The 27,527-nt window shown below is 49.4% G+C and overlaps 8 protein-coding genes across 8 annotated transcripts, besides 4 other annotated features; 1 reads left to right on the top strand and 7 right to left on the bottom strand.

The window, feature by feature from the left end:
* Positions 1–861: 861 nt before the first annotated feature.
* Positions 862–893: a microsatellite.
* A 419-nt stretch (positions 894–1,312) lies between these two features.
* On the top strand, positions 1,313–3,550 carry NFIA_076300 (DUF3405 domain-containing protein; the record flags this gene model as incomplete). The annotated part of the gene is made up of 5 exons (XM_001259596.1): positions 1,313–1,432; positions 1,493–1,545; positions 1,643–1,869; positions 1,931–2,477; positions 2,530–3,550. 5 exons carry the CDS (start codon positions 1,313–1,315, stop codon positions 3,548–3,550), a joined length of 1,968 nt encoding a protein of 655 aa, XP_001259597.1.
* A 1,962-nt stretch (positions 3,551–5,512) lies between these two features.
* NFIA_076290 (uncharacterized protein) lies at positions 5,513–6,538 on the bottom strand (the record flags this gene model as incomplete). Its single annotated transcript, XM_001259595.1, has 1 exon — positions 5,513–6,538. One exon carries the CDS (start codon positions 6,536–6,538, stop codon positions 5,513–5,515), a length of 1,026 nt encoding a protein of 341 aa, XP_001259596.1.
* A 2,306-nt stretch (positions 6,539–8,844) lies between these two features.
* Positions 8,845–8,877: a microsatellite.
* Positions 8,878–9,083: 206 nt separating this feature from the next.
* Positions 9,084–10,568: a mobile genetic element.
* A 98-nt stretch (positions 10,569–10,666) lies between these two features.
* Positions 10,667–10,699: a microsatellite.
* Positions 10,700–12,638: 1,939 nt separating this feature from the next.
* On the bottom strand, positions 12,639–13,826 carry NFIA_076280 (uncharacterized protein; the record flags this gene model as incomplete). The annotated part of the gene is made up of 3 exons (XM_001259594.1): positions 12,639–13,336; positions 13,392–13,512; positions 13,572–13,826. 3 exons carry the CDS (start codon positions 13,824–13,826, stop codon positions 12,639–12,641), a joined length of 1,074 nt encoding a protein of 357 aa, XP_001259595.1.
* An 839-nt stretch (positions 13,827–14,665) lies between these two features.
* Positions 14,666–15,496, bottom strand: NFIA_076270 (uncharacterized protein; the record flags this gene model as incomplete). Its single annotated transcript, XM_001259593.1, has 2 exons — positions 14,666–14,919; positions 14,977–15,496. 2 exons carry the CDS (start codon positions 15,494–15,496, stop codon positions 14,666–14,668), a joined length of 774 nt encoding a protein of 257 aa, XP_001259594.1.
* Positions 15,497–16,137: 641 nt separating this feature from the next.
* On the bottom strand, positions 16,138–17,149 carry lea1 (U2 snRNP complex subunit LEA1; the record flags this gene model as incomplete). The annotated part of the gene is made up of 4 exons (XM_001259592.1): positions 16,138–16,518; positions 16,614–16,874; positions 16,950–16,990; positions 17,071–17,149. 4 exons carry the CDS (start codon positions 17,147–17,149, stop codon positions 16,138–16,140), a joined length of 762 nt encoding a protein of 253 aa, XP_001259593.1.
* Positions 17,150–17,738: 589 nt separating this feature from the next.
* Positions 17,739–19,989, bottom strand: NFIA_076250 (putative nucleoside diphosphatase (Ynd1); the record flags this gene model as incomplete). Its single annotated transcript, XM_001259591.1, has 3 exons — positions 17,739–19,708; positions 19,781–19,911; positions 19,961–19,989. 3 exons carry the CDS (start codon positions 19,987–19,989, stop codon positions 17,739–17,741), a joined length of 2,130 nt encoding a protein of 709 aa, XP_001259592.1.
* Positions 19,990–21,424: 1,435 nt separating this feature from the next.
* NFIA_076240 (ammonium transporter) lies at positions 21,425–23,086 on the bottom strand (the record flags this gene model as incomplete). Its single annotated transcript, XM_001259590.1, has 5 exons — positions 21,425–22,123; positions 22,180–22,500; positions 22,555–22,735; positions 22,784–22,998; positions 23,078–23,086. The coding sequence occupies 5 exons, from the start codon at positions 23,084–23,086 to the stop codon at positions 21,425–21,427; spliced, it is 1,425 nt and encodes a 474-aa protein (XP_001259591.1).
* Positions 23,087–24,435: 1,349 nt separating this feature from the next.
* NFIA_076230 (lysophospholipid acyltransferase family protein) lies at positions 24,436–27,206 on the bottom strand (the record flags this gene model as incomplete). The annotated part of the gene is made up of 7 exons (XM_001259589.1): positions 24,436–24,601; positions 24,669–24,925; positions 24,982–25,293; positions 25,343–26,021; positions 26,078–26,333; positions 26,385–26,603; positions 26,669–27,206. 7 exons carry the CDS (start codon positions 27,204–27,206, stop codon positions 24,436–24,438), a joined length of 2,427 nt encoding a protein of 808 aa, XP_001259590.1.
* Between the last annotated feature and the right edge of the window lie 321 nt (positions 27,207–27,527).

Here is a 27,527-nt window from a genome sequence, read left to right as displayed (position 1 = left end):
CTGCCAGCTTTCCATCAATAATATTCTACGGAGTAGATAGACGCAAATTGCTAAGTGAAGGATGCCCTTGTTTGAGACAATGACGGAATGAAGATTGGGACAAGAGCAGGTCTGTTCCAGCTGTGTGGTTTATTGTTGTAGATCATTCCACTCGACGCGCACCGCACCCCATTGGCTCTGTGCTGATTGGCTGTTCATAGATCCTCTGGCTGGCGATCGGCGACAGATAATGGCTTCCATCTTAGCCTACCACATAGAGAGATGCACTCTGAAAGGAAGGCTTGATTCTAATAATCGATGCAGGTTCATATCACAGACTCCTGAATTGCTTTAATGGTGGCCCAACTCATACGTGTATACATATATGAATATCTGACTGAACTTCTGAAGAATTTTCTGTTTCTGAGATGTGACACCCAGATATGCGGGTCAAATCCACAGCTACGTAATGGTGTGAAGATCAGACACTGGGATTTGCAATTGCGACCCGTAAATCATGAAAATCTTGTTAGGTGTTATGCATGCGGAACGGTAGAGAATTAGATGACCGACCGTTGTATGTAGTTGAGGGACCTTGGTTGGACTCCCGTTCCTGCCGTTTATCCATCAATCCAGGGTCGAAAGTGGACCTGCATTTCCACATTTCGATCTCCTACTCCTTTTTTGCGCTCCTTTGTGCTCCTCCAGTGTAGGCTGTATGCATAGATTCTGGCAATTCTGCAGACTTATCACCCAAAAATGAGGTTCATAATCATTTTGCATATACTAGAAACTGTCACGAGCCTTGATAAGGCTATTTTCTCAACGTCGAAAGTCAGTAAAGTGGCATTTCACTGACAGCAGGATAAACTTTGGTCATCCGTGGAATGCGTGGAATGCGTGGAATGCGTGGATGCTTCAGGATTAGGATTGCGTGCCACTGACCCACAAAGGATCTTGCCGGTGGGAATCGAAGAAGGCCCTGATCAAGTAATCGACCAAAAGGGTTCGCAGTCCCTGTCGACGACATGACGAGTCCAGCATGGCGCTTCTTCTCCTCAATCTCAGCGAGGGACTCAGGGTCTCTTGAACACCGCGTATCCTATCATATCATCCACCATAGTAAGTGATTCTGCTAAGCATTGCGGATCCAGGCCCCGTTCCTGATCAACATCGGTCATTGATTGCTGGATTGCTGGGTTGCTCAGTATGAAACATTCCCCCATGGACTGCTGCCTTGGTAATGATGTATGCTCATCTGTCTGAAGCAGTTGGTCTTAGATGATCCTCCGGCGCATTGGTTAAATGCATCTCGTCCTCCCTCCCCGCAACCATGCAGGCAATCAACAAGATGTTGATGCACCGGTCTGCGCGCCATGGCCTCTTAACGGCGGTCTTTTTCACGCTCTTGATGACAGTGTGGTCATTGAACCTGGATTTTCTGATACCAAATGTAAGCCATGCGTTTGCCTGACCGGAAGTAGAGGACTTATCGTGAATTCTTGGGAAACAGAGACACAAGACGGCCCAAGAGAGGTATCTCGAGGAAGAAAAGCGTTATCCTAGGTGTGCTTAAGTTCCACCAGTGGATAAAGCCGGCAACTAACGTGGGATCCTTCACTGTGCATAGTGTGTTCAGCCATGTCGTCTCCACATTGGACAGGTTAGCCGTCCCTCCGAGTCATGACGACCGTACCATCCTCGAAGATCCTCGTTTCGAAGAGCAAGGCAGCAAGATTCCCAGGATATACCGACCATACCCAGACTATGGCAGTCAAGAATGGCAGAACACGCATCGGAGTCCGTTTGTTCCATGCGAGGGCCCGCGTGGGAGGCTCCTGAATGAGAGTTTGGATGATCAGGTCGGCGTCTACGTTGGCGTTCCGCATGGTAGGTTTTCTCTGTGCTTTTGGAGGCCTTGCTGCACTGACAATGCTGACTTGCGGGCCAGAGTTCCCATCCCCTATGTTCGGTAGCCACGAGGCCGTCGGGTTCAATGGTCAGGTATCCTTTGACCGCTACACTAGATATGGCGCTTATGGCTTCGGAGAGGAGGAAAGTCATGTCTCCAACTGGATCAAGCCATCCAAGGTCAAGTGGAGCGAAGTGGATTGGTCAGACCTGCAGCGCCAGTGCCATGATCGCAATGCCGCCAGATACTCTCAGAAGAATGACAGTCTCTCCAAAGAAAAACAGCAGATCGCGCCCGAGTCACGAACTGCTGTCCTAATTCGGACGTATGTCGGAAAGAAGTATACGGAGAACGATCTTCAGGCCATCCGTTCAATGATCACTGAGCTGTCGCTACAATCAGGAGGGGAATACTTTGTCTTTTTGCTCCTTCACGTCAAGGACTCGCAGCTCCCCATTGACCAGCTTGAAGTACACCAGAAGGTCCTGAAAGACAATATCCCTGAAGAATTCTGGAACATGACCATTCTCTGGAACGAGCCGATGGTCGCGGCCCGGTATCCAAATCTCGATCGCAATGTCGTCGAGTACGTTCACATGGCAACTGCCTCACTGATCGAGTCCAGCTGACGGTTGTAGTGTCCATCATGCGCAATGGCTGTCCATTCAAAATTTTGCCCTGCAACATCCCGAGTTCGACTTTGTGTGGAACTGGGAGGTCGATGCTCGGTTTACGGGCCATCACTATGAATACGCCAACAAGGTAGCCGAGTTTGGCCGGAAGCAACCACGACGGGGAATGTGGGAGCGCAATGCTCGCTTTTATATCCCGGCCGTTCATGGTGACTATGACAGTGCTTTCCGAAAGTTTGTGGAGCAGATCGAAGACGAAGCGGTCTGGGGCCCTTTACCCATCGGTCCCATCTCCATGAACGACAGGGAGTTCGTTGGTCCCTCGCCGCCGGTCTCCTCGCCGCGCCAGGACTCCTATGCTTGGGGAGTCGGCGAGGAAGCTGATTACATTGGCTTTCTTCCAATATTCCACCCCATCGGTACAGACTGGGTCATCCGAAATGAAGTATCAGGGTATATAGGAAACGATACTCCCCGCCGAGCCTCGTTGATTACACATTCCCGGCTTTCGAGGAAATTGTTGCTCGCCATGGACGCGGAGAACCTCGCTGGTCGGCATATGGGCTCGGAGATGTTCCCAGTCACCGTCGCACTGCATCATGGCCTCAAAGCGATTACCGCTCCGCACCCAATCTACTCGGACAAGAACATGCCTCCGGAAAGCGTGGATAAATGGTTCAACTCTGGTGTCAATGGAAGAGCTGGAAGCACAAAGAACAGCCCCTTCTCCTGGGGCCGGGAAGCCCGCTTCAGGGACATCTCGTGGTACTATCGCGCCAATCTCTCCGGACGGCTGTATTGGAACTTTCTGGGATGGAGCAAGGAGGGGACTGGAGGGAAGCTGGTAAGATCTATGCGTCAGCTAGGATCAAGCAGTCATGCTAATTATGCTTTAAAGTATGAGACCTTACATGGACGGGTCTGTCTTCCATCGATACTCTTCCATCCTGTCAAGGATGTTCGACCGGACGCAGATAACACACACTATAAGTTTGACTACGAGTTGGGATACGTTGCCATTCCATGATACCTCTTTCGTTTTGTCGCCTGCTTCGTTGATTCTGTATATACATAGACTTGTTTTACTACATTTCGCATTAGCCTGGTCAAAGTGCCCGTTTGTCGGCCCAGCCAGTGGAGTCTGGAGTCTGTGATCACATATCTTTGAGTCTGTCGTTTGCTTTCTTTGTTGTTTGGATAGAGATCAGGCACTTGGCGTGTCTCTTGGCGATGCTTGGTATATATCTATTGATATCCATTGGGTTCGACCTCAATTACTTCCGAAGCCTGGTTGTCTTCTCACGTCAAATCATAGGGATAGTGCGATGATCGGTTGCCGTTTTCCCTGCCCTTGTTAGTCCACAAGCCTGTGGATAGACCAGAAATTCAACATGTATATGCTCAGCCGGGTTAGTGCGAAGTACACCTAGGCAGTTGTCCGAATCACACTCTCACATTCAGTGAACCAGGTATCAGAGCCAAAACCCGTCTCAATCTAGCTATGAATTAAGGAACCTGCACAACTTATATGTTTACCTACTACCAGGGTACTGCTGTATAATACCAATACTAAGTGTATTAGACATATAAAACACATGCGTACTCCAATTTCAAATGTGATCTATCACAACTCGCAGTGCATTTCCCGAGAACACGGACCCCGACAGCCTAACTGATAGGTATATTACACGTACAGTATCTACTGCGTACTGAGTTTCCACTGAATTCAGAGACTTCCATCAGTTTCTGGATTAGGTTTCAAGGGAGCGTCCCGCTGTCCCCTTAGAAGTTGGAAATTTCCGTCCTTAGTACGGAAGCACCTTACACCCTTTGGTAAATGGTAGGAATTTTTTACAGCTGAACTGAAGTATTTGACAGCACAGGCCTGGTCTGATCGATTCTCGCAGTATTCAGCTGTCTACCTTACTTTACCGTGGTGCATCTAACCCCGTCAGACATGATATGTTTTTGCTTTAACAGCAGAAAAGACAACTTGATCTGCACTCTCGCCTCTGGCTTTGAGACGAGGGAGAGACAATACGGTGTCAGTGACGGCGATAGTTCTGACAACTTTCAAGTTCAAGGCTAGCCCTAGCCCACACGGCACCATTTCCCCAAAACGGGCCTCTTACACGACGTTGCGTGGCCGGGAGGGATTCCCCCCGGCCTTTAGCGTCGGTAGCGGCCGGTTCGGTGCTCCAATCAGAATACGGGGATGGCTATTGACATGGATGAGGTGGGGTGTTGGTTACGGTATTTCGCATGATTTTGGGGCGGTTACTGCGCTGTCGTTCGTACATGACCACCCACACAAGGGCGGGAGGTGGGTAAGGAAAGATGCAGTATGGGACAGGGGGCCACTGTTCTTCACCTCGTCAGCTAGCCACTGATGGATTTGTGGGAGGGATGATGCGGCCTGCAGCTGTTCGATTTGGGATCTTCGTTCTTCAGTGTCAAGGTTTGAAGCGTTGAGTTCTGAGGTGGTCCTGGGTTGTTGACTGGTACCACCAGGAGCACAGACGTATAGTCGAACTTGATCACCTTAAAGATGAGCTGTTGGAGATTGTTTGAATGAATTATCAGTCTCAATACATACTGTAATATATACTGCATATGGCCTTGAAGAGATCGGGATAAGTCAGAAACGCCTGTGTCACAACGCCATGCTAGTCTGACGTTGTTAGATAGTTCGTAGACAGACAAGAAAAAAGAACCCATAACCGAGAATGGAACGAAAGAAATAGAGGGAATGGAGTGGCTCGAGGGTTCGAGGCAAAATAGCCGCTGCAACGTAATAAAACGCAAGAAGGAGCAAGCCAACCAAAAACATAGCCATGCTTTTCTCGCTCATAATGATAATGATGGTATTGATGGCCAAAGAATGCACTGCCCATGATGATGATAGTAACGCTGCACGACGCTAAACCGAATGAAAGTTTGGTGGTAGTTCTCATAGAACGTTGTATGGTAGGTGATGACCGTTGTTGACCTAGACTCTGAGCCGACTGGCGCGGAAGGCCCTGATATCGATAGATTCCACTGAAACAGCCGAAGCGTCGTCAACTTCGATTTCGTGGGTGCATGAAGCCGGAGGTTTACCGCCCTCAGGTTCGGCAGCCGTCTTCGTAGGTGAGACCGTGACACTTTCCTTCTTCATGTCTTCTTTTAAAGTCTCCTCAGGTTGCTCTGCCTTCAGATTTCGCGCTTCTTTGGTTGCTAATTCAAGTAATGACCGAAAGTTCTCCACAACGCTTTTCAATTCCGCCGAGCAATCTCCATAACGCAGGAACTGGTAAGCCGCTGTCTCGCAGTGGCTGTGTGCCAGCTCGAGCTGTCTATCTACCACATCAAAAACCGTTTCCTTCGGAGGAACGCGGCTTGAGGACGCCTCCGCGGGAGGAGGACCTCTGGTTCGCATGCTGCGAATATTGGTCAGTATGTCGCCATCAGAACTGTCAGCCTGGTCCAGAAGAGCCGGTGCTGGACGATTCTTCCTCGCGTCTGGGTTGCCCATGCGCGGTCGGAGCCCACCCAGGGAGATCTGTGACATCTTGCCTCGTCGCATATTGTTCCGTGCGGTACCAATATTCCGTACCATCATCTCCAGCGACTTTTGCGTGTGGCCGTCATAGTGGATGACCACGTTGTGTCGAATGCTGACAAAGTCCGCAGTCTCCTCGGCGGAGTTGATGGAAGGGGTCCCGTCGGCACTGCGTTTTCGGGGATTTCCAATCAATCTAATCTGGGCTATCGAGGCTCCCGCTGCAGTGCTAGGGGTTCCCTGGGTTGGTTCAACCGAGGTACCACGATTCTGGGACGAAGGGAAGATGTCATCGGTGCGGATGGAGCAGACGGAGCTGTTCTTGCGTCGCCGGGGCCTCACCGGGGCGTATTTCTTGTAAGCCTCGGTGTACTCGGCATGTTTGGCAGCGGTATAGGCAGCCAGTTCTGAAATTTGATCGATCCAAGTCGGCAGGTTGTCGCACATGTAGGTGAAGGCTCCTAAAGCATCCATTGTCGGAGCTATGGCTGTATGCTACGTTGAACACAACTTGGGAGATTAAAAAAAAGAGTAGAGAAACAAGGACGAAGGTGATCAATTGCCTCCAATCCTATTTAGAAATGGTATTCAAATAATCGTGCCGTCGTGAGTCGTGAGGTTCGATAGACTAGTGGCGAGTACCGTTGATCGCGGTCGGAACCTGTTGGTTCCTCAGGATCCTCCCATAAGGCGGAGAAAATGATCACCAAAAACAGTAGAAATTGGGCGAGATAGTAATGAGTGTCTCGCTGCCTTTGAGATTATTGAATATCGTCCTCAATGTCGGAGCTGAAAGGCCGCAAATAGTATCGCAAGATAGGAAACGGAAAATAGCTGAGAGATGGCCGTCACGCGAACAAAGTCGACGGTCGAAGGTCAAAAAAGAGGTATGGGGAGGATGAGAAAGAAACAGGGAGAATGAGACGGGTCGGCGCCGGAATTATGGGAGTTGAGTGAGCGGAGGAGGCGTATTACTTTTCGACAGAGAAGAGGTAACGTTACATGTGTATTACAGACGAGTTACCAAAGGTAGAGGCCGAACAACGCTGTCAAGGACTCAAGGTACTTGTAGGAAGGGTTTGTTAGATAGATGCCAGGAGGTATCCCGTGCAGGTGAGCGGTACTTTATCATTCCCCGAAAGTGAAGCCCGAGACTTGGCATGGATCGATGCCTGCAGGAAGCCGCATTTGTTGTTGTCTTACGAGTTACGCTACGGCAGAATTACAGGGATACCTATATAACTAGTACGTTACCGCTCCATGAGCGACTGTCATACTCCGAGAACTGTCCTACAAAAGGGACAAAACCATCAAATTTAGGACCTAGGCTAAGAATAAGGACCCATACCCAACGGAAAATCCCCTGCTAGTTTTCCTTGGCGGGTTGTCCTGACGTCTCTGTAAGATTATTAGGGTTGCCTTCAGTGACGATGCCTTGGAGTACTGCTAGGTACCTAATATTATTACTTACCATCGCAGTATCTTTTACTGTCTCCACGAACTCAGTAGATACAAATACAATGCAGGTTCTGCTGGCTTCTCGACCATCCAGAATACCTCTCCAACACCCATTTTAGTTGGGCTAACGCCAACCCAAGATGCTGCTGACGGTTGACGCTTGTCAAAGTTGCGGTGAACTGTCCGCTCGTGGATGGAAGGTTCGCGTGCAATTCGATATGCAAGGCAGCGGTTTCGTCTATCACAAGCTGCTGACTGCCAATCAATGCTCAACACCTTGCCCGTCTGCCGTCTGGAAGGATCCTGGAGAGCGAAGCGTGAACAAGCTGACAAAATAATTGCATTGTTTCCCGCCCCGGATTCGATGATATGGGTCCTTCAAGTTGGCACTCCACGAAGTATGATATGCGTGGAGGGGTGGATGATCAGAGTGCGCATTGCCCGATGGAGTAAATGGATGCCCATACATGCGTGAATTCGATTCAGGCTGGAAGCCTTATTCGCTTCGTCTGCTCCACATCGAACTACTTGAGTCTCCAATTGCATCAGATAAATGGGGTCAGTCTAAGTAGGCAAAATCAAGCAGCTCCTCGTACGAGGTACTCCGTGTCGACTTGAGCGCAGGATGCATTTGCAGGATCAAGGAAGACACAGAATTCTGAGCGATTGGGAGTATGAGACAACCATATGATGACTATCATTGACCGTTAAGACGACATAAAATCAAGTGTCCGATCCGCATCATCACAGTGATAACGGCGAACTATTCCCAAGCAAGCCATGACACGTAACGGTTCCCGGACATAACAGGGATAGATGCAACCGATGCAGTAGTCACACTGAGAAATCAAGAATCAACATCTGATCGACAAGTGCCAGACTGTCAAGTTGCATCTCTCCTCAACGTCGGACTGCTGCCGAGCCGACCTGCGGACATGAGTGGACATCCTGACACTGAGCTAGAACTTTAACAAGCCGAGATGTCAAACGGCTGACAATTGTCTTGTCTAGTTGTCTTGGCTAAGTCCACATTACTCGCTGATGGGCGGGAGAGCCCGTGGACATGTCTTTGTTTAGCGTGTGACTGTACTCCGTATTCTTCGGTGACGGTGAATAACTGGATCCGGTATAGCGTGCCTCTTTGGGGAAAGCACCTCACTGCCGCTTGGTATTGCAACGATTCTTATGAAATCTGATGATTGACGATGGTATTTGATGATTCCATTTATGGTAGGTTAATAGGCTATTAGGTACAGATAGGAGAGAACAGCAAGGAAAGGTCATAAGTCATATAAACTGGGAAACAGAGGTAACGTAATCGGTAAGCGAGTCGGCCACGTAAGCGAGTCGGCCACCCGGTCAAGGCATATCCTAGAATTCTGATTTACATACAAAAAAGGAAGTTATTCCACGTTAATCTAACCATTAAAACGCGCTGAATTCAGGCAGCTACTCGATTAGGACATCTTGTACGTATATGTCCTAAAACACCACACATACTGCACCGAGGTGGTGCCCGACGGCGTGGTTGATCATCTCCAGGCCCTGTATCACCAGCTGCTTCCTCTAAGGCCTGAACATGGTTGAATGCCTCAAGTGCTTCCTGGATTGTGAAGCCATTCAAACCATTCATTTGGTGTTGGTTACGCTTCTGCTTATTCTTTCGTCTCTCAATGGCCTGGTGAAGTTGAAGGTTTTCATGTTCAAGAAGAATAGCACGGTTCAAGGCTATCTCTGCACCTTTACAGATGTAAGATATTGCTGTCTGTATTGGTGAGGTAGGAGGGTTTGTTTGAAGTAATTGAGAGATCACCGACTCATGCTTTTTGAATTGATTCAAATTTATCGGTATTTTGGTAATCATAGATGTAGTGCCTTGACTGCTGGGACGGCTGTCTTCCTTGTAAAAGATGAGGCTATCCAGAACCTGGTTAGGATTAAAAGGGACTAATCCTGAGGCTCTAAAAGCACTCTGTATATTCATCTTCTTGAAGGCTTGGGCGTGGGCTTCTGGGTAGACGTCAAGAAAGTCAACCTTATCAATATGGTGATATCCTGTTCGTACAAGCCGTTCAATGAGGTTACTGTAAGCTCGTTTCAATGGTGAGAAACAGGCCACATCCAAAGGTTGACAGAGATGTGAGGAATTTGCAGGCATGCAAATAGGAATAATATCATTTTGACGACATATATCATCAAATTGAGGTGTTAAATGAGAGTCATGCCCATTAAGAACTAAGAGGCTATATTGGCCAGTTCTTCGGTCCTTAATATAAGGAATAAAGTGTTCTTTGAGCCAGTGTTCACCAATTTCTCGTGTTGTCCATCCATTTGATGATATAGCAATTCTCCATGAAGCTGGAGTATTACCTTCATACCAGGCCTGAATATGAGTCTTTGCTTTCAACACTAAGTATGCTGGTAATGCCCATCCGGAGGCGTTGATACACTCAATTGAAGTTATCCATTCTCGATTTCCCAGTTGTATAAGAAAGGGCCTTCCTTCACAGGATGATCGTGTGATTACCTTCGCGGTAGCCACCAGGCCCATAGCAAAGCCGGTTTCATCAAAATTGTAGATATCTTCATTGGCGATACCATAAGTTGATATAGCGGCTTGCACGCGTTTGAACCAGGCTTGAAGAACTTCAGGATCCTCGCATTTCGCCCGTTTATAATTGATTTGACGACTAAACCGACTTTTCAAGGAATCATGGCGGGAAATGAAGTTATATACCCATTTCTCTCCCACTGAGGAAGTTGTATCTTGACCACGTTGTTGGATCAATATTGTAGCCATTTCACGGACCTGGAAGTGCCTTGGCGGTGCACCACGTTGATCTAATGAGAGAATCCATTTAATAAGTGATTCTTCCTCTATAGGAGTCAACTTATGGGAATTGGCGCGGGTTTCCTTGCGAAATTTGATTCCATTCAAACGATCTTGAAGTGTTGACCGGGGAACTTCAAAGACACGAGCAGCTTCACGAACTGATTTGATTTGGCCATTCTGAATAGCCTTAACTGCTAAGGAGATCCTCCCCTCTCGTTCCACCAAGGATTTTGATGATTTGGGCATTTTTCGTGGTGATATGGATGGCTGAATAGCCTTGGTTTCAAAGGGGTGGTGATTCTTGATGGGGGTGGCCGACTCGCTTACGTGGCCGACTCGCTTACCGAATACGTTAGACGCGCTGAGTAAGCTGCTGTTTGGTATGTTTGCACTGTCGCCCGCAACAGTATCGAAATCCGTAGGACAGTTGCAATTAAACATTCTCAGTTCGTTACATGGGTAACAGGACCCAGGAGCCTCCCCTCATGATTGAAGATCTGTAACTCTGTGTAGTTGTTTTGGTAAATGGCATGGATGAGATTTGGCTCAGTGTGACCTATTACATTGTTAGCAACAAAAAGAAAGATGCGGGAGAATAAAAAACAAACCACAAGTTGGCGGGGTAGTTGCACAATTTATAACAATCCAACCAACAACCTCTCTCTCCTTTAGCCATTGATAGTACCTTCCTCCCTCCTTGAACCGCAAGATATGCTCATCCATTCGATCGTAGTCCTTCAACAGCTCGATTGCCCACTTCTTTTCAGGTATCCAGAAATCAACTCTGCCAGCGCTCGTCCTCGACCACTCGGAGCAAATCGGTACACCCCGGCCTGCTAAGTTATTAAACACCCTGTAGAACTCATCTTGATACTGCGCTTCCACGGGCCTAGGTTTTGCTGCACTTGACAGTTTTTTGCCTTCGGTAGAGTGCCTCAGGTTCATTGCTGAAAACCCACGTAGGATCTCCATGCACAGCTGAGTTAAATTTAACTCGGCAAAAGGCGCGGGTAAGGGCTTCATGCGACTACCGATGATGTGTTCAATCCACCAAAGATTTTACTCAGTATAAAACAAGGAAGGTAATGTACAAGAGATACTTACTTCTCATGTAGGCGCGATGGAAGAACACTAACGTCAGATGTGTTCCCATAGGCCTTACTCATAGGCAACCTGTGAATCCAACCATTCCTATAACATTTCTTTAAACCTGGTCTCTCATCCCACGGAATACTTCCATTTTCTGCAATGTCGCAAAGAACATCCGCTGCTTCGGGTGTCAGGCGTGACTCTGGAGGAAAAGAGCGAGCAACAGCGCATGTTTGAAGATATTTGAACGCAGAATCTTCATCATGTTCAACAATGTCGACAATATATTGCTCAGTTATTACAAATGACTTTTCATGCTTCATGTTCTGGCGATAGACCTAAAACTGATTTCTTCTCATGGTGGTTGACTTGACGTAGAAGCGAGCCAGTTCCTAGGCGCCAATTTCCAACTTGGAACAAAGATTGATTTGAAATTCATGCCTGATCATGTTCATATGACCTGGCCCATTTCTCTTGATTATTTCGCTTTTCTCTAGCGTAGAATATAGTACTTTTGTCTCCGAGTGTCGCCGGGTTATTCCCAATCGGGCAATTGGTAAGACTTTCCTGTTCTGTCGCGGGCTTGGCAATTTGCTGGCAATCCAGACTCCTACAAAAGGAGTTGCTGAGAGGAAAAGGATCGTCAAGGTACGGCAACGGTGATTGTTTGGATTATCTATACAAGGTTTCACTCGAATCTCGGTGGTGTTCAGCAGGGTAGTCCATCTACTGGATGCAGAATTATGTAGCGTCAGTCAATCAAAATCATCAATTCTGGCGCGGTATCGTCGGCTTCGAAATAAACCATCCCTGAAACTCCATGCGACAAGGAAAAGCAAAAGCAGAAAAGCCAACCAGAGAAAAGACAAAACTGTACAGTACATGCAAAACGGCAAACAGCAGGAGCCGTCCTAGGCCCACAATTCTCTCATTCAATTGAATGAGAGACAGGGCCCGAGGAACAGGCTGCTGAATGCAAAGGAAGAAACATCAACCCAACGCCGACGCAGAAAGCCACACCTCGCCCATCTCCTGTACGGGTGGTCAAGGGGGTAGATACAGGAACCGACCAGACCGTGCTTGCGCCGCGCTCTACTTACATGAACAAAAGAAACAGTTGATGAAGGTTGCCCACAGCCGCAAAAGCAACACCTTGCAGACCTGCACCAGGCATGAGAACAGGGAGTACTGTTTTCACAGCCCCCTGTTCCACACCTCCACCCAATTGTCAAGTGCTTGCTTGGCAGCTTGGAGGGATTGAATCGCAGCGAGCCACTTGGTCTCGGCGTCCTCCAGCTTCTGCTGCAGTTCTCTGCTGAGAACCGCATGCACTGACAAATGAGCGGCTCCTTCCAGATTGTTCATCGGGAAGGAGGGTAAAGGCCGCGACCCCGGAGTTGTGGCGGGGGACCTGGCAGCAGCGGGCGCCACGACGGGTGCTGGAGTCGTGTTGCAAACTGCCGCCTGCTCAACGGCTTCAACATCACGCTCCGCCTTTGGCTTTCGCCCCCGTCGGGTTCGCTTCCGTGGAGGGTTGGACGCCTCCACGGAGCCGGTCCCTTCGACGCTCACAGCGGCTGCGGGTTTCGATTCGGTCGCGCCCGAAGACGCTTCCTCCTCGACTTCGACAAACTTGCGTTTGCGAACTCCGCCCGGGGCCTGCCTCTTTGCGACAAAGACACCAGCTTCGGATCCGGCGGGACGAGGGGCGGACTCCGTCAACACCTCCTCGTTTTTGCCCTTCAACCGGATCCGAAGGGGTCTCTTCGCTGGTGGGGGAGCCTGGTCCTCCGCGCCCACCGAGGCAGAAGGGTCGCTGCCATTGCCAGCGTCATCCCTGACACCGACGTGTGCCTCTGCTTCCCTCTTCCGTTTCCGGGAGGGGACGTTGCCTTGAAACAGTTAGCTCGTCGCGATCAAGAGAGATTGGAAGAGAAGGAAACTTACTGTCATCGTCTTCGATGACCTGACGGTGCGTGCAACGTATTTTGGACTTCTTGCAGTTGGCACACGCTGGCGTCATTTTTTTACCATCGGCGCCTTTGGCCGCCGATGGCTGGATACGCCGCTAGAGGATCGTTAGCATGAAAACGTACCCGAGGAGCAGAGAGTGAGCCAGATACTAACCTTGCGGCTGCGGGAAGGCTGCTCGCCCCCCTCCACGCTGGGGGCCCTCTCGCTCCCAGCGGCTTCCTCAGCCTCGGACTGGGGATTGGCGAGGGGCTCGCCGGCATGGGACGCCTTCTCACTGTGGATGTTTGCCGTGTCAGCCTCAAGCTTGACCCTGGCACAGTCGAGGCACATGCTGGTCACCATGCCGACGAAACCCTTCGCACGAGGGGCCCCACACTTGACACAGAGCGCGTCTGCTTGCTCAGACATTGTGGTGGTCTTTGGAGCTGACCCGTGTTAGCTGAAATGCCGCCAACAGATCCAAGAGATCGACTGGTATCTCACCGATGTTATGTAGAAGCTGCGCAGGCGACTTGTGTTAGAGAGCTGAAAAGACGCAAGGACATCAGAGAAATGGACAAGATACTTACCAGAGACGTAACAAGCGAAGCTTGTAAGTATGGAAATGATTGATTGATTTTTGAGAGCCTTGGTGACAGCTAAAGCGCAGGATATGGAGGAATGATGGTGATGATGGTGGAGAGAAGAAGAAGAGAAGCAGAGAAAGAGAAGGTGAGATGGGAGGGTGCTTGAATACTCAAGCGACGCTAACAGACAAGGTAAACAAGAGAGTGAATGTTCAACTGAGATGGATATGCTGAGTTGACGTTGCTGAAGCGGAATGTTCCATCTAAATTCAGCACCAGGCTCCACACTGAGAGGGAAGCAGGCATGGCTGGGAGACTCGATTCACTGCTCTCTGGAATATCGCCTCATCTAGGCCTAATTAGGACCCTATATGCTCTTACTGACAGGATATTCAGGGCATATCCGGGCCTGACCCGGAACTGGATCGTCCGGTTGGTGAGCATGGAGGGGCTGGGGAGAACAGAACCTGCTGAAGCTCTTTGATATTCACTCGTCTGCTCTATATCTAGTAACAAGAAAGCACACCAGGACAATGACGCCTGTCTATCTGATCAGCCACAGCACAAAGAAGATAAAAGAGAAGATAACAGCCCATATCATCGCTCAATATGTCATAGATAAACTTGAAGCAATGTATTGAACGGCTTCACTTCACTCCGCAACTAGACCAAATACTTTGTCTACGGCCATAGCTCAGTCTCCTCCCATCTAACATCATCACCAGTCCCGCCAACAAGGGTCCAGTTCCACCGCTGTGGCTTCTCATAGTCTGACAGATCCAGCCGCTCAACCTCATTAGCGCGAATGACAACCACGCGAAAGTTCCCACGAGCAACAGGGTCATGCAGATCATTCAGCTTCTGACCAAGCTTGAGCTCGGGATTAGTGGGTACTTGCGATCTCGGTGTTCCAGGCGGAGGATTCTTGAACGAGCCTATACAGCGTCAGCTTTCAAATATGCCTTACCAAGCACAAGAGACGAAAAACTAACCTCTAAGAACAGGCGTATGGTTCGCAAAATACGTCGTCACCTGCCTCTCCCAACTCCACTCCTTCTCCTTCCCCTCACACCCATCACAAACCCTCAGCCCCTTCATGATCTCCCCCCTGGCCTTCTCCTCCTGCTCCCCACCGGACGGATCCCCAATCACAAACGCCTCTCCTCTCACCCTCCACTGATTACCCACATCCTTCAACCAGAACACCGCCTCGACCACATTCCCCGACGCCTCCAGCTGCCCGATCTTCTCCATCCGCGCATCCGTCGTAAACGAGATCATCTCGCTCTCGTACACGGGCGGGTTGGGGTGCTCGTTCTGCGATTCTAGGGTCTTGAGCGCGCTAGAGTGTAGTTCTGGGTTTGGGAACCAGCCTCGGAAGCCGCAGGTGCGGGTACGAGGGACAGTTTGGCCCTTTGCGTCGAGGGCGACGGTGGTGATGTTGAATTCAGACGTGGAGGACTTGGAGAGGTGGGATTGGAAGGTTGAGAGCCAGGGAGCGCTGGGTGGCATTTTTGCTTGTGATGATGGATTTGATGAGATACTGACGATTGGAGTAGCGGATGAGGATGTGGATGTAGACTGGCGTCGTAGTTGGAGGGCTAGGGAGGAGAGACGTTTGCTATAGATGTTTGGAGCCAGGGTGTGTGGTGCGGATTGCAGGGTTGGGTGTGTTGATTGATGCGAGGTATTCTATTCTTTGCCTTGCAAAGTAATGGGAAACTAGCAAGCAGGTTAGTCAATTGGAGTATCTATCCTGCACTGAAGCGTCAAGTCATGTCATCTGGCAGAACGATCCTCAACGACTGATACACGATTATTGATGACGTTGAGGCCAATATGTAAAGCACGTGTTGTTATCTTATCAGATTGAGAGTCTTGGCATCAATCAGGATCCTCCTTATTTCATCTACAACGGCTGATGCGAGTCAAATAGTTGCTTATCATTATGCCACACTGGCCCGAGGTGGACCAATCTAGTATGCTCGACTTAAAGAGCTTTTGTATTGTGCTGCCGAGGAACACGCATAAATAACTCCGAGTAAAAGAGAACCCACTAAAACCACACATGTGCCTCATGCAGAGCCTTCAAAAACATATTCGAGTACAAAATCCCTGTAATAGAACAAGTGAAACTCAACGCCGGTCCGCATTCACGTCTGCATCTGATTCTCGTCTTCGCTGTCCTCACCGGCATCAAGAGCGCCTCCGGGTATCCGCCCTTCATTCAATTCCTTCTCCAGTCTAGTAATCTCCTGGAGACTTCTCGCCTCACGGATCATCTTTTCGACCCGCTTCCTCTCCTTCTCGGTCAGCTTGACCCTAACAGCCTTGTCTGCCGGTGCTCGCTCAGCGCCGCCAGACGGTACATCAAATGTACGGGATTTGATGCCCATAATCTTGGACGCGAGAGCTGTGGGTTCTTCGGCAGTACCAAATAGCTCCTTCGCCTTTGCCCGCTCCGCGTCTTTCACTTTCTGGTAGTCAAGGAATCGGACGCTTGGTATCCGCCAGATCACCCAGTATCGGTAGTGCTACAAAAATCAGCAACTCTCATTCAGAGGACGCGTTGCAGTAGCATTAATCAAATTCTGAAACGAAACACGGGCCGAAATGCAGGGCAGCTCACCTCTTTCCTTGTAACAGGGTTCTCCAGTAACACCAGATGAGTCAAGCGTGTCAAGTTTCGGAGGGGGTCCAAGTCCGCCAATTCGGCCATATTGTTCGCCGTGAGGACCAGCGTCGTCAGGTTGGGGATTGTGGAAGCTATCGTCGGTTGAATATGCTTCACCCGATTGCGCGCAAGAAGGAGGGTGTGGAGACGAGGAAAGAAGGGAAAATTCCCCAGGGAGGAGATATCGTTATCCGTAAAGTCGATCGCATCTTGGTCCTATTGCCTATAAGCCGTCTGCACCACTGGCCAACGAATCGAGCCGACAGGCTCAACGTTTCGAACCGAACATACCTTTGCAATACCCAGGTTTTCAATGGTGGGAATTTTGTGCCCTGCATAATTCAAAAAAATTGATATCAATCCAGCTCACAGTGTAGTATCTGTCCTTTTCAGGCCAAAGTGCAAAACCCACCTCGAAGGTCTAGCTCGCGCTCCTTGAGCGGATTGATGTAGGAAAGGGAATTCTGAATAAGTTCGACGGTCAATCGCATTGCGGCGGTGGATTATTATTGCTGCTTCTCTATTGGGGTATCATGCACGCAAGTAATGCGCAGAATCGAACAAAAGAAGATAATTATTGAGGTGACAACAAAGTAATTGAAATATATCGCAGAAAGCGGAGATTGAAGCCGAAGCTCTCTAGCGCATGGCTGAATTATTGAAGCAGCATTACCTCAAGATTTTGCCAGGCGGTGAGGTTGACCGACTGAGCTTTCTAACGAAGCACGTGATGTTACAGTGTTTGATCGAATCAAGAAATATCCAGTATTTCAGCTTATTATCGACGTGCTATATAGGTGATTTCGAGTCTATGATACATGAAACCTCATTAAAACATAAGCCAAATTCATTCCAGGGAACGGCTTGCAGAAAGATGTCGGAACAAAAGCAGCAGCTATGTACTCCAGAGCACAAGATCATAATATAGGACGACGGAAAGTAGAAAGCAATTCAACATCCGAATCGAATCGAAGAGTGACAGGGAAGTGCAGGTCACCGAGGGAAGTTTTCAGATGCAGGAGACAACGATGGAAACCGTACCGTAACGCCAAACGATATGCAAATTAAACAGTATGATCATTAGTCTTGATTTAGGGGAGCCATATTGGGTGATCTGTGAGATCTCGTGGGACTGCCTGTCCTAGAGCGACGGCCGTTTGTGGTCGGGCCTAGTGCTACTGGAGCCAGGTGGTCCCTACTCTCCGTCCTCACGACCAACCCGGCACGATCCATGGCATTGACGCCAGAGTCGGCGGTGATTCCCAACCCGATGGTCGATGTGGACGAATTGTCCAATCCAAATTTGAAACTAGGAGTGGTTGGACCGCTCCAGGTTGTTGTTCGCTTCGGAGGCATGAAGCTACTCGAATCCGTATCCGAGGAGTGTCTCCTGTCCAGAGAGCCACGTCCGGAGCCTACCACACCCAGGTCAAATTCATCGGCACCGTCTTCAAGAACGCGCTCGTATGAATGTGAGCTGCCGCCGAAGAATGGTAGTTTGCCAGGGAAGGTTCTTCGCTTCCTGGGGTAGCTCGGATGAGGCGCACCTCCGCGCTTGAAGAGATTTTTGAACATGTGGTAACCTCTCAGTCGACGACTCCGACCGCAGAGGAAGAATGCAGCCATTGCAATAATAACCAGGAAAAGTAAGAATCCCGGAACCCTGCGCGAGGAATCACCATCAAAGAGCGCATCGTGCCAATTCGCAACGTGAAGCGACTCATTGCTGGGAAATAACTCGACGCTGGGATATTGGAAGTCATTGGGGACACCTGGAACATTGCTGCCAAAGCCAACCGGGAGTGTTTCTTGAGCTTCTTGAACTTCCACTGGAACCTCAGAGCATGCATAGAGCACCATTTTACCCAGTGTCCAGCTAACTTCGGTGGAGTGAATCTTGTGAACCGCTTGAAAAGGATCAAGGAATCCTTTCTCCTTGCCATGGGAGAGAACTTCCTTGGTTCCGTTGTGACCTGAACCATATGTATCCTCGAGACCCACGCGAGGGATACCGATGCCGTTGTGCAGCATATTGATGATCCATGAAGCCTTGAAGCAGACCTCGGAAGCCGATTCCCGATCGACCTTCTTTCCCCACGACTGTTTTTGTATACCCTGGTCGATGGCTTCCCAATCCTGTGAACAGAACTGTTGTACCCGCTGTTGATAAGTGTTGAAATCGTACGCTTTGTCCTTGTGCCCCATTTCAAAGATCTCATGCGTCGTATGCCAGTACTCGCTGATACCGATGAAATGATTCACATCAAAGTCAATAGCAGGGACATGCACTCCGTGAAGAAGGCAAGGCTCATCCGAACAGGGCGCATCCTTGTCCAAAAGAGGGTATGTTTGTCGCAAGCATTCATCGAATCGCCCAGTTCCCAGCAGAGATAACTCCGAGGTGTCGTCGGTCCGCAGAGGTTTGCCGTCAATTGTGGCTCGAAGCCCATTGGGGAGACACGGATCTGGAAGTTCCTTCGCGGTTCCGGCTGCGGTTTGTAGGGCCTCCAAATAACGTCTCCGAGCTTCGTGCACGCCGAATTCAAGCCAAGATGTCACAAACACCCGATGCTCCTGGGTGGAACCGTCAATGTTTCGCAGCCGAAGTAGAGTCAGGTCATTCGCGTGTTTCTCGGTCTCGGTTATATTTGGCGCAAAGGCAATCTGCGCGGATGCACCACCCATATCCAAGAACCCATAAGTATGATGGCCCTTGCCATGATCATGTCCTTTCGGTTCGTCGAAGCTGCCCAGCAAATAATTGGTCGCGATCCATCCGTAGAGGGCCTCTGTCACCCCTGGGATGACCTGAATGTGCACGCCGCAATCAGGAAGCAGAAAATCATAGTTTTTGCTGGCGTAGGAGCAGATCTGTTGTAAAAGAAGCTCGCGATCACGATTGGGTAAGAGTCGCATCCCAGCAGTGGCTAGTAGAAAGATCGGAGTATCCTTTATCTGATCGGCGGGGACGATCTTGCGCGCATGATCGAGAAGTTCCGCAAGATGATCGGGGCCTACTAGCTCGGGTCTGTCGGCGAACGATGACACGCCTATGACAATGCGATTGTCAGCGAGACGGATTCCGAAGAGAAAGTGCAGTCATGTCCTCTAATATAACCTACCAGGATGTATCTTTTTCGTCCATTCCGATTTAGTCTTGATCTCCGGTAATGTTTTCAGCTCATCACTTTTAGCGTGCTTGCGAGCAATGGCGGGGTCCAACCACCGATAGACGTGCACTCGAGTCCCCTGTCTCAGTTGTTAGTAGGAAAGCAACGGCCTTTCACAGTTAAGATGCGTACAGATGATCCCGCATCCAGGACGATGCCATAATGCCCTAATGCGACATGGTCAGCTGCCGCTTCAACAGCGAGGAACAAAGTAAGCCGAAAAGGGGAGTGGCGGCATACATTTGCCCATCGGAACGTGGAGGAAAAGTCGATATTATGATTATACGTTAAGCATTGCCGCCAGATTGGCGACCTTTAATCAGCGAACGTTTGAGAAGCGACAACACTCAGTTGTGAACAGGCGTCGAAGTGAAGCAATGCGACAGCATGCAACCGTAAGCTACACCGGGGGAGAGCGATGGACGATGGAGAAGGCGGGGAAACTGGGGGAGAAGAAACCAAGGCTTAGTTGGATCAAACGAATGGCCTTGCTTAAGCAAGATAGAAACAACAGAACAAGAGGAGAAGACGACGACGACGCCTAGAAGGAAGACGACAATGATCCGTACAGGGTGTATCTGGAGGGGAGAGGGAAAAAAGGGCCAGAAGAAAGTTACAGGGTAACGATAAGACGGGAACGGATGGCGACAGAACGCGACCACTCCCGTCGCCGATCGCCAGCGGGACCGTACACCAGAATACCACTAGTCCTTATTAGAAGAGGTCTGGACCCATCTGGATATCAGGATTTCGTGATAGTGACAGTGGTCATAACTTGCACTCATCGCAACCCGGATATAGATTCCATAATTCCTGAGGTACTCCGTATAAGCAACTGAATACAATAGCATAAGGAAAAACTCTCAACTGGACCCTGTACTAGACTTTTCGAGAATACGAAAATTTCAAATGACATACGTACTCCAGGCCCAGCCTCAGACGTTCATGACCCCATCTCCCACCCTCCTTTACAATCAAAACACTGAAAATAGCCCCGAAAAGTGCGCTAAAGAGCACTAAACTTACGCACTCCGGTCGGATTGACGTAAGCTCGCCCCACTTTACTTAGTTTGGCCGTCGCGTCATTGGCGGAATTTGACAACTTTATCTCCTGCAGTGAGACTGGCTGATAGCCTGATAGTCGACCCTGAGACGTCAAGTGTCATCCCCCCACGGTTAGGATTCATCTATCCGTATGCTATACAGAGTACGTTTCTAGAAGACTCATGAATATGATTGGACTCAAGGTGGTCTTGCAAAGATTGCCCCGTCTAAGTTACAGCGAGTTACTCATGGCATCCGCTTCCAGTCATGAATTCCTGCAGATGGCAGTGTGCACGGCGTAGTCCTCCAACGTCCTCTGTTCAGGAATATGGTAAACTCCGAATTGACTCTACCTAGTCTACGTGCTAAATGGGGTGCATTCCTCTCCACCCATCCCTCTCTGAGCCTGTGGTCCCAAGGATATCCCTCAGGGTAACACCCACTGCCAACTCCACTGGTAGGGTCATGTCAAACTTCAAAACCCCCGACCTTATTGGACTCCACCTAAGCGAATAAAGCTAAGATCCCATTGTAAGAAACAAATTATCTAACCTACATTGCTTTCCCCGCGTGAGTTTCATCCTTCGAAACTGATGACTGTTTCGAAACACCGACAATGGTTGGGGTTGTCACAGTAATGGAGTTGTCCACTAAGCTCCAGTCTCCAATCTGTTCTTCAAAGAGCTGAGCCTGGTCAAGTCCAATCATCTCGGATTCCTCATCAACTCGCAGGTGCATTCCCGGGATGAATTTGAGAATGTATAGCAAGGCGCATGAGACCACGAACGAGTAACCCGAGATGGCGCAGATCTCAGCCAGTTGGTAGCCAACCTGGATTCCATTTCCGTCAATCGCTCCACTTGAAAAGGTGAAACCATCAAGGGACGAGATATTCTCAGTTGCAAACAGACCCGTCAGGAACGCGCCGACGATGCCACCCACACCATGGAGCTTGAATACATCCATGCCCTCGTCAATATTCAGCCAGTCGTTGATATTCCGCAGCAGCGAGCACACAATGCTGGTGATGAACCCAATACATGCTGCTAGCCAAACGGACACGTACCCGGCAGCCGGGGTGATACCCACCAGACCGGCAATGGCTCCTTCACAGGCTCCAACTACGGAGAATTTTCGCTTGTGTTTGATGTAATCAACCATTGCCCATCCTAAGATGCCTGTGCTCGCTGCTGTATTAGTGTTGAAGATGACCACCATAGAACGCACACTAGCATTGAGAGTTGAGCCGCCCTGTTATTTGTAAGCGGCGCGCCTTCAAGGCAGACAATTGTTGATAATGACCGTACATTGAATCCCAGCCACCCAAAGCAGATCAGAACGGTTCCGATGAAGACCAAAGTCGTGTTATGAGGTTTGCGCAACGAAACCATGCCATGATCCTTTCGCTTTCCCAACACCATTGCGTAAGCCAGGGCAGCCCAGCCGGAAGCAATGTGAACAGGGCCACCACCAGCGAAATCCAAAGCTGGAAGATTATAAAGCCAGCCGTGGCTGCTCCATGTCCATCGCGCCACCGGGCAGTAGACGAGTGTGGCCCAGAAGAAGCTGAATATCAACGATGGCAGGATATTTCCACGTTCAAAAGCCCCACCGACGACAATCATCACCTGCCCTAATCAGCGTACGGGTCTCATCTGTCGCAAGTGTGCAGAAGCTCTCACCGTGCAGGCGCAGAAAAGCAGCTGATACAGACAAAACACAATTTCAGGAAGCACTGCAGAACCCGGGGACGGCGCAACAAGGACATCCCTCATTCCAAAGTTCTTGAGAGTACCAATGAACGGGCCACCGTCCCTAGAGTAAGTAAGAGAATAACCCCAGAAAATCCATTGAAACGTCGTTCTATTCATGCTCAGTATCATCGAAGTAGTATGGTGTCAGGGAACATACACTGCAAGGATCATCCAGGACTGGAAAAGTAGAGTCAAGGCAGATTTCCTGCGTGCTAACCCACTGTAAAGCAGACCGATTCCAGGCAAGATAAGCCAGACAACGAAGCTGCAGGTCATGATATAGACGTAGTGATACTCGAGTCCGGCATACTGCGCATTCACATCGACTTTGGTCGGATCACCACCTTCGGGTGTCGAGACATTGTAAACCGGCTATCGTCCGTGAGCTGTCGTCAGTCATGTTCAATTCACAGCGCAAAACTGCTTCATGAAGATTTGTACATTAACATACCTCACTCATACTGCAGGGTGTTCGTCGCGCAGCTACGCTTTCGATTCCCTCTTTCGGCTCACAATCGAACAGCCATACGGAGATTCGTAGCGATCAGGGGCCCTTCAAAAAGGCTCTGCCGCATTTATCTATTCTTGTTTCTCGAACTCTTGGCGGTTTGCAAACCACCGAAGCAGGCTCCATCATGGCAATGATACGCACAGAGCAATCATGAAATCCATCGGGAACAAATTACTCACCAAAGCACAAGAACGCTTATCTATTCGCGCCAAGTCCAGGACGCCAACTTAGACTCCATAATCACGATAATGGCGCATGGGTAACTGGATAGCATGGCTCTGGTCTTACTTCTGTTGCTGTTGCCAAGGCGCAACGAGGCCAAACTCCCAGAGGACGTTGATAAGGGGTAAGGCTGCAGCTGATGCTCTTATCACCCCGGATCTTTCATCTCTCTAGGGTTTAGAGCTGTATCAGCCTGCTTGTAATGGGAAATGCAATGCGTGAGGGTTGATGGCGGTCATTGGTGGTAGATAACGAACCCAATCTGGGGTTGCAGAATCCGATAGGAATGTAGATTGGGGCTTTGGACCGATTTGTGGCACGGGGCCGTCCTGCGTTCTATTCCTGACTTGACATACACTAAACATGTGTCATTGTTGTCGAGTCGCTGACAATATCTTTGCATATCAGTAGCAGAGAAATGTAGCAGCCCAATTTAGTGTAATTGCACCATATACCCAACTCTGGCAGAAGTTGGGAAGCAGGGCATACATCTCAATAAACTAATGAAGAGTGAGGTAAAGCATGTTGTAGCATATGTATATCTGCAGGTATGAGAACGTAGGAATGTAATGAAGAGAAATGAGGGAGTGTCCGAGCAGTGGAGAGTTGCTCGGGGAAATTATGGTCTATATTGAGAGCCAGCCCCCACTGACCTCCTGATACTATGAAGCAGAAAATGTAGACGCCTCCTGGCCCCTGCCATCCAACCTGAGGCAGCCGAGGCTGACCCCAGAAAAGGCTCCGGACAATATGGCTCAGTGATATTTTGAAGGTCATAGATAATACAGGATCTTGGAGGGGCAGACGCCGGGACAAACTCCAGCATTGTCACAGTTGGAGAGAGATTTTAAAAGCTAGTAAGATGGTCTTTCATGGAATGAGATACATTTAAACGTATATGTACAACAATTAGTTACAATGTAGAGTGTATGCATACAGTAAGTAAATATGCGAAATTGGAGGCAAAATGGGTACAACAACCCTATGCTGTTAGGAGGGGTATTGGCAAGAAAGGGAAAACGATCAAGAGAACGTCATGCGGCGAAGATCAAAAAGATATAACAATTCATAAGCCATCAGAGTTTCGACGGCGTAATAACATTTCTACGCATCGTTCGTGTCGAAACATCAACGTTATTCGTCGGATCAGGGCTTGCTGCACTCTCGAATAATTTGCGGCCGACAGTATCGGTCATTGTAAGAACGCGCGATGACACTGTGGCTCCGTCCCGACGGTTTTTGCTATATCAGTGTCAGAGAAAACTAGCAAGAAACTGTAGGAGAACGGGGAAGGATAGTATTCACTCACCCTTCGCGTCTTGACTGGGCGATCAACTCGGTGAAATCCCATAGACGGCCACGGGGCAAGAGTCTGCCTGTTGCTGAGTCTCGCTCTGGGGTCCATTCAGGGGCAAGTTTGATCGTAGGACCTGTGCGAGACTCCTTGCTCTTGGCGACAAGGATGATCCCTTCTTCGGCAAAACGTTGGTAAGAATTCTTGAGCGTTTCCTTGTTCACAGCCTCAAAGTAAGAGAGATCTCCCTGGTGGTACAGGGTTTTGCCAAGCTACAGAGGGTATTAGATATCATCATGGACGAAGCGGTCTTCGCAAAAACACTTACGATCTGCGCACTATCTTGCGCCTTCTTTTGATCAATCCAAACGTCCTTTGGCCCATCCAGAGGCGGAGTAAGCCCCATGAGGGACACTGCGCCAAGCCAGGCCGCCTCAATGAAAGGCCAAATAAGGAAACAGTAGAAGTCGTAGTTCTCTCTTCCGCGCTGACGCTCAGCGTCACTGAGTTCGACAAAGAGTGGCTTCCCGGAGGAATCTCTGGAGACCGTAATGACTTCGTCCTTCTCTAGTCCTCGCAGTGTTTTCTCGAGGTTAGTTGTCAAACCCTCAGGAGGGAAAATGAATTCACCGCGGAACAGCTGCAGAGAGTCAGTACCTTTGTGTCCTTCGTAATCACGGTAAGCATACCTGTGATAGGAATGAGACCTGTCTCAGAAGATCTTCAAACGAAATACGTTGGTGCGCAGGACCTCCGCCCTGTTTGACCCTTGTGTACATAGCTGCAGAGACAAGTGCTTCCGTTATGAACAAATGGATTGTCATGTTGCGGTAGAATGAGAGCTGGAAGCGGTCTATAGCATAAAAGGTAGGCTCAGCCAAACCAGTTACCTCGCCCACGAGCTTGGGGCCCAGGACTTCCAGAGCACGATCTACGACGAGTTCAGTGGGAGATCGATAGAAATGAGCAACACGCCCCCCTTTCGCTCGGACCCGTTGGCAGAGCCACTCGACACGGCGTACCAGCTCTCCCTTGCCAACACCACGACCACGGAGAGTCAATAGAACGGTACCAACAAGAGCGGTTGGCATCATCACGGACACATTGTTAATATCAGAGAGAACTCGGTACCCCAGCGTTCTCAGAATGCGTCCTCTTTCTGTGTAGCTAAGTTTCTGACCAGACTTTGCGTCGATCTGGTTGGGCAACCGACTCAGTTGCTGCGTGATGAATTCTCGCAGACTCCATGGTTCATGGAACCGAACATCGACCCGCCCCAACTTCAATGACAGAACAGAAGACGATGAAAGGAGGTCAGCCAAATTTTCTTTTCGCTTCGGCTGGCCAAGGAGTTCGCTAATGTAGGACCTAATTGATGTGTCAGAAAAATGTGACAGGGAACCATACGTTCTGGGGTGCCATACTCGGTCTCGATGACCTTGTCATACTGCGTGCTCACGGGACAAATAATGGTGTCTTCAACCCGTCCTGATAGTAGGCTGTCCACAATGAAATTCAGGATACCGAATTTTGGTGACAAGAGCTTGCCCGTCCGTGACCGTCCCCCTTCAATGAAGCATTCAAAATTAAACCCTTTCTGCAAAAGTGTATCGATGTAGGCCTGGACAACGGTATGATACAGTGGGTCGTTCCCAAAGCTTCTCCTGATCCACATAGCGCCTGAAATGGTTAGCTGCGATGGTACAAAATTGGCGTGATGGTGGACTGTACCTGCGTGTTGTAGAAAAGGGCCGAGTAAAGGAATGTTGAGATTGTCACCGGCCACGACGATCGGCAAGCCAATTCCCAGACGATAGCAAATAAGCTGCAGCGACACGTAATCTACATGAGACTTGTGACAGGGCAAAAAGACGATAGATTGCTTCTTCTTTGCTGCTTCTTGGGCAACCGATCGCAAGCGCAGAACTTCCTCGCTGGATACGTGGATTCCTAGAACAGAAAGGTCAACAATCTGCATTCGTCACACAGATCACAATTTGGGGAGACATCCTTACCTTGATGATAGGCCCGTGTAAGAAGTTGGGTGCAAAGATAATATGCCCCCCGGATGAATGTCTTACTCTCCATCTTGCAGATCATATTGTCCATCATTGTGTCAACAACCTCCTTCAAATTGCTCTCGATCTCAGCCCGGCGCTGCTTTTTCTTTTTCGATACGGGGCCCTGGCCTATCTGTAGGAGCCCTTCCTTTTCCTCTACCGCAAGGCGCATCTCTGCTAACTCCTTGACCTTCGCTTGCAGAATTGGACTGGCAAGGATGCTGGACTTGATTCGTTCCGAGAACCCCGGGTAAAATATAGGCTGTCCGATCACATCATTGTATGCGCGCCATCCTGTTCCCGACATGTAAAGGCTAACTTCTCGCAAGAAGTCAAAAGGATTCTCACGAAAGCGCGCCATATGAGAAACGAGGTTGCGCTCCGTAATTGGGCCATCCTGAGGTCCCCCAGTGTATCCGCTTGGATGAATTGTTACCTTATCACCAACAATCTCCAGGTCGGGGGCCTCCATGGGCGCCTTTTCCACCGGCATCGTCAATCGGAGCTAAAGACGATTGTTGCGGGGAAAGGGAAGTAAAGGAGTGTTATCGAAGAAGCGAAACGCCGGTCCAAATCGCATCTAATCGGGAACGAGAGGACGCAGGAGGTCAGATAAGTCGTCGTCGGTCAGTTGATTGGTAACAAGCATCCAGAGCCATGACCAAGCCTGGATAGTTATACCCTGCCAGCTCTCCGTCTTCCCAACAAAACAGATCTTCCGTTGGACTATCAGACTCTTGGGTTACTTTCCCCAGAATACCTCGGATATTAGTCATGTGATATATGTCATACCATTATTACCTTCCGGTAAGGT

This window comes from Aspergillus fischeri, genomic scaffold (genome assembly GCF_000149645.3).
Source record: "Aspergillus fischeri NRRL 181 1099437636264 genomic scaffold, whole genome shotgun sequence".
Lineage (NCBI taxonomy): Eukaryota > Fungi > Ascomycota > Eurotiomycetes > Eurotiales > Aspergillaceae > Aspergillus > Aspergillus fischeri.
This window is presented reverse-complemented; position numbering and strand designations above follow the sequence as displayed.